The 6,000-nt window shown below is 42.2% G+C and overlaps 1 protein-coding gene across 1 annotated transcript in view; it reads right to left on the bottom strand.

Annotated features, from left to right (window-relative positions):
- LOC135551546 (protein unc-13 homolog C-like) overlaps window positions 1-6,000 on the bottom strand; it is a 284,691-nt gene that overhangs the window by 223,061 nt on the left and 55,630 nt on the right. Inside the window, exons 3-4 of the mRNA XM_064982756.1 lie at window positions 2,954-2,976; window positions 1,924-1,973 (exon numbers count right to left, since the gene is read on the bottom strand). Of these exons, the coding sequence (XP_064838828.1) occupies window positions 1,924-1,973; window positions 2,954-2,976 (73 nt within the window). The remainder of the gene's footprint in view (window positions 1-1,923; window positions 1,974-2,953; window positions 2,977-6,000) is intronic.

Below are 6,000 nucleotides of genomic sequence, written 5' to 3'. Positions count from 1 at the left end.
GAGGCTAGGGGAGAGGCTGGGGGAGAGAGACTAGGGGAGAGGCTGGGGGAGAGAGACTAGGGGAGAGGCTGGGGGAGAGAGGCTTGGGGAGAGGCTGGGGGAGAGAGAGAGAAGCCTGGCCATGTCAGAGTCAGGACTGGGCTGTGGGAGAGAGGCTGGTGGAGAGAGAGAGAAGCCTGGCCATGTCAGAGTCAGGACTGGGCTGTGGGAGAGAGGCTGGGTGGAGAGAGAGAGAAGCCTGGCAATGTCAGAGTCAGGACTGGGCTGTGGGAGAGAGGCTGGTGGAGAGAGAGAGAAGCCTGGCCATGTCAGAGTCAGGACTGGGCTGTGGGAGAGAGGCTGGGGGAGAGAGAGAGAAGCCTGGCCATGTCAGAGTCAGGACTGGGCTGTGGGAGAGAGGCTGGGGGAGAGAGAGAGAAGCCTGGCCATGTCAGAGTCAGGACTGGGCTGTGGGAGAGAGGCTGGGTGGAGAGAGAAAGGGGGACTGGGGAAGGCTCTAAAAAGAGCTCTTACTAGAGTGTGTTGTAGTTTTTGTGACAGGCTTAACAATAGCTTTCTCCTGACAATAACTATCTAGAGCACCCGTCTTGAATTTTGGGACACAGCCAATGACTTCCTGGTAAGTAAATACTGTATAACTGCTATAAGTTGCTAGTGCCTCTCTAGTTAAGTATAGGCTAAGTGGAGTGAAGTTTGGACTGGCTGTCTGTGGGTGGGGATGGAAGGCCTGAGGGTTCAGGACCAAATTACAGCTCTCTCCCCCAAAGCTCCAATGTGTTAATCAGCTGCCCACAGAGACATTAAACAGTCTGCTTCAGCACAGAAACAATGACTCATACATCAACACACTCACATAGAGAGAGAGAAACACACACACAGTCAAGCGAGCAAGCAAGCACGCAGCACAAACAAACACACAGACCCACAGTATATCAACACACATACTATGTGTGTAGTATGCCAGCCAATGAGAGAGAGAGAGAGAGAGAGAGAGAGAGAGAGAGAGAGAGAGAGAGAGAGAGAGAGAAAGTTGATGCGTGAATAAACTGAATGGTCTGAAGAACAAATGTACAAGTTAGGGAGAAGGAATAGAATCAAAACAGTCCTACCAATCTAGAGCAGACCTGACCCAGACCCAGACCCAGACCCGACCCAGATCCGACCCAGACCCGACCCAGATCCGACCCAGACCCGACCCAGACCCAGACCCAGACCAAGGGTTGGTGTTCTGCTAAAGCAGAATTGTATTTATTTTAACAATATAGTGAGCATCCCAAGTGGCACCCTACACTCTTAGAAAAAAGGCTTTCAAAAGTGTTCTTCGGCTGTCCCGATAGGTGAACCCTTTTTGGTTCCAAGTAGAACCCTTTCTGTGGAAAGAGTTTGACATGGAACCCAAAAGATTTCTACCTGGAACCAAAAAAGGGTTCTTCAAATAGTTCTCCTATGGGGACAGCTGATGAAGGCTTTTAGGTTTTATATAGCACTTTTATCTAAGAATGTATTCCTTATACAGCGGACTACTTTTGTCGAGGGCCCATATGGCTCTGGTCAAAAGTAGTGCACTATGGAATAGGGTGGCATTTGGGACACCCCCCTAGATGCACACCTCTCGTAGAACATTGAAGTGATTTAATTTACAAATTCAGTTTGTTCATGGACAGAATATTAACTGTCAAATACCAATTTGAATATAGTTGCTCTCTTGCAGCTGTACGGCTGCATGGGTTGTGGAAAGAAATAACTATTTTAGCTACGCAGACTTTGGGAAACCTTCCATGTTTAGTTGATGTGAATGTCCCAAATGGTACCCTATTCCCTATATAGTGCACTACTTTTGACCAGAGCTAGTAGGTCTCTGATCAAAAGTAGTACACTATATAGGAAATAGGGTGCCATTTGGGACAGTCAGAAGTCACTCACCCTCCGACAGCCTGTAGGCCCAGTACTTTGGGATCCAGCACATTGAGAGGCTGCAGAGAGAAGAGAAGTACAACATCACACAGCTAAACATACTGTGGCATGGAACCATTCACAAACAGAAGGTGAGGCAACACAAACACACACACACACACAGCAAACACACACAACGGAAAACAAAAGCCCAATTTGGAAAAGTACTGTCCATCTGGAGGTCAGATCAGGACAGAAGTATTAAAGAAATAAACTACAGAGGGAGGAGAGTTGGTGTGTGTGTGTGTGTGTGTGTGTGTGTGTGTGTGTGTGTGTGTGTGTGTGTGTGTGTGTGTGTGTGTGTGTGTGTGTGTGTGTGTGTGTGTGTGTGTGTGTGTGTGTGTGTGTGTGTGTGTGTGTGTGTGTGTGTGTGTGTAGGCTAAGTAGAGCACAGAGGCAGGGAATGGAGATCCCCCTCAGGGCAAGTTGAAAATTATTCAATTTTAATGTGATTTCCTGAGCTGGTATTCAACACTAAGACAATAGAATGTGTCGTTCATGGTGCTCAGGGCCACAATATGTTTCATAACACTTCATCCTCTCTGATCCCTTCCCCACCTAAACACAAACACACACACACAAAACAAACATACATTTGGAAATGGACGCAAGCACACACAGAATCGATACACACACGTGCACACAGACACACAGATACACACACACACAGTACTGAATACAAGACGTTACCACCCAAATCATTCAGAAAAAGAAGGGATAGAGAAACATAAACAATCAACAGTAAAGGTCTACAAGGCACATGTAGCACTTTCAAATGCAACTATAACATGGTCACACACACACACCTACGCACACACACACACACACACACACACACACACACACACACACACACACACACACACACACACACACACACACACACACACACACACACACACACACACACACACACACACACACACACACACACACACACGGATGGAAGGAGGGAAATCATGTGGGTCTACATGAATTTGATTAAACAATGATTTTAAACCTTGTTGTGTGGTGGAGGTTTTTCTGAAAAGAGAAAGAAGGAAAGAAGCATAGTAAGTTAGACAGGAGCCTCTTAAACAGTCTGAACTTAGATACAATAATACAGTATATGTGATTCTGTGTCTAAATACATACATTATTATACATGTGTAAAGTCCCATAACTAGATACAATACTATGTGGTTCTGTCTCTAAATACATACAGTATTATAAATGTGTACAGTGCCATAACTAGATACAATACTATGTTGTTCAGTTTGGTCTCGAGCATGAGTTCAGTTCCGACCAGAATAGATAGAGTACTAGATATAGTACTACATATAGCAATATAAGAACCAGTACTATAGATGTGGTTCAGTTCAGTATCTAACATGAGTTCAGTTCCTAACAGAATAGAAAGAGTACTAGATATAGTACTACATATAGCACTATATGATCCAGTACTATAGATGTTGTTCAGTTCAGTCTCTTACTACAGGACATAGATACAGACATATCTGGTGGTGGTCCTGTTGCTCAGTTACTGGAGCTTTGTGATTTATGTCTATAAATGAAAAGCGCTCTACAAATGCAATTTATTATTATTATTATTATTATCATTATTATTATTATTATCATTAGCAGCAACGCCAAGGTCGGAGGTTCAATTCCTGCAGGGGACACATTCGCATAATAAAAATACATGCACTCACTGGAATGGAAATCCCTTTGGATAAAACATCTGCTAAATTAAAGTGGTATATAGGGAAACATTTCAGTACTATAGAGATGTTTCAGTACAGTATTTTTTACTTCAGTTTTTCCCAACAAATTTATACAGACAGAGACAGTCAGATTGTGCCGGAGGGATAGTAACTGTGAATAGACACACTGTAACACAGTGAAATAATCCAGTTTCTCCCCATACAATGTACAATAGAAATACCTATATGCACAATATACTGAATTAGCTGGAGTCACACCAATGCACAATGTACTGAATTAACTAGCGTCATACCAATATACCATGTACTATATGGAGGAATGACAATACAATACACTAATACATGGACTGATACTGTAAGTTATTTAGCAGATGTGAACTCTGAAATTCTGTTAGACATGGTTTTGATTATAGTGTTTTTAATAATGCAGTGCACTGCATATTTAACTGACAGAAAATGATTGGCGGTTGACAGCGGTACTCTAACCCAATGATAACTTTTATGTCTCTCCATAACCCTAAGGTAAACTACAAACTTCCTTTCAATAAACAGGACTACACCGGACAGTGTCCTTCCTACCTGTTGAACCGTTGATCATAATGTTGTAGTCTTAAAGAGATAGCGCTACACAGTACAGGGCCGTGTAATGACTTCACTATTGTTCTGCCACTGATAAGTGTCAGCATAATCAAGATCAAATACTGCCACGCATAAAAAACAACACTCGGTGATATACTAGGACTGAGACCTACAGCAACATTGACAGAGAGGGAGTGATACATTGTTGCATCCCATTGTCACCCCATTTCCTATATAGTGCACTGCTTTTTGCCAGGGCCCATAGGTGCCAATTGGGATGCAGTCACTGTGTGAACTAGCATTGTTTACAGAAGGCAGGGCAGCGCTAGTTGCCACTGAGAGATCTCTGTCACCACCGTACAAGGAAACCACAGACTCTGAACACACTAGCAAACTATAGGTCAGGAAAGAGTTCAAACATAACAATGGAAATGCCATGGAAACGCCACACACTTGTCCCTCATGGGGGATAGATCAACAATCTCCTCATTGCCGCCCATCAAAGTTAGCCTATACATTTAAGCTATTGTTTAATTAAGTGTATTTAACACTATGTTGGTAAAACTGAGCATACAATGTTTGTATGTGTGTCAACCCCATTACATGTTAATGTCATTGTCACCAATCAACTAAATTACATATAAAAATGACTGCAAATACCACCACCAATTTCTATATTGCTCGCTTATCGAAACGGGAGTCGGCATTTAGCATATTGTTTTTCTAAACCTGAAAGGACAACTTCTAAATATTATGCGGCATGCAAATCAGATTATATCAACCACATTGTGGGCCTGTTAGAACACATAAATCATTACAGATTTGATTAATATCCACTTTGTTAAATCATATCTTTTTTGAATGGGTGCCAATGACAGCATCCTTGTTCTATCCCCCATGGTCTGCCTACCATTGATCTCTTCAGCATATGTATAGAATACATTTTGAAACAACCTGCTATCCCCAACACTGGCCTCAATGTACCTCTTTAGCCACGTTAAGATCAGTGAAGCTACTATGATAGGTACAGCTACTGTAACATAGGAAAAACTAATGCAGATCTGCCAAGTATACAGGTACAGCTAAGATACAGTAGGTTTCAGCAAATCTAGATACAGTTAAAATACAATTTGTCTAGCAGCAGATCTGGAAACATAGCACAGCTAGCATGGGTACAGCTAAGATGCAGGAAATCTAGGTGCCACTCAAAGCTAAGGCAAATCTGGGTAAGTTCTAGCAAGGTCCAGCTGTGCCTCTGAGACACGTAATACAAAGACGTTTTAAAATGTTATAAAACATACCCACTTAAATCACTGGAAAAGAAACAAAACATAATCAATTTCAAAGAGGAAATCTGGATATGATGTCAGCAACCTCATTGAGATAACAGTAAATCCAGCTAGTCAGATGCAGAGGAACACTTATGGTCACACAGGGCATTGATCCGAAGTCAGTGAAGCAACCAGCCTGCTGCAAGCTAACAGTTTAACTAGGAGGCAAGCTGCAAGCTAACCATCACCAAGCACGACCCTTCCAAACACCTAGAATTGTATTTGTTACGTACACAGTTTACAGCAGGCATAAAGGATGCAGTGAAATGCTTGCATACTAGCCTCAACATTGCAGTATAATGTCAATAACAATCAAAAGTCACTAAAAAATAGTGACTTAAGTAATTAGAGTAAAGTAGCATGCATAGTAATAAAACAGATATGTACACAATAAGATATACAGTATAAATTATGAATATGCTAAGTATGACTGT

This window comes from Oncorhynchus masou, chromosome 1, assembly GCF_036934945.1.
Source record: "Oncorhynchus masou masou isolate Uvic2021 chromosome 1, UVic_Omas_1.1, whole genome shotgun sequence".
NCBI lineage: Eukaryota > Metazoa > Chordata > Actinopteri > Salmoniformes > Salmonidae > Oncorhynchus > Oncorhynchus masou.
This window is presented reverse-complemented; position numbering and strand designations above follow the sequence as displayed.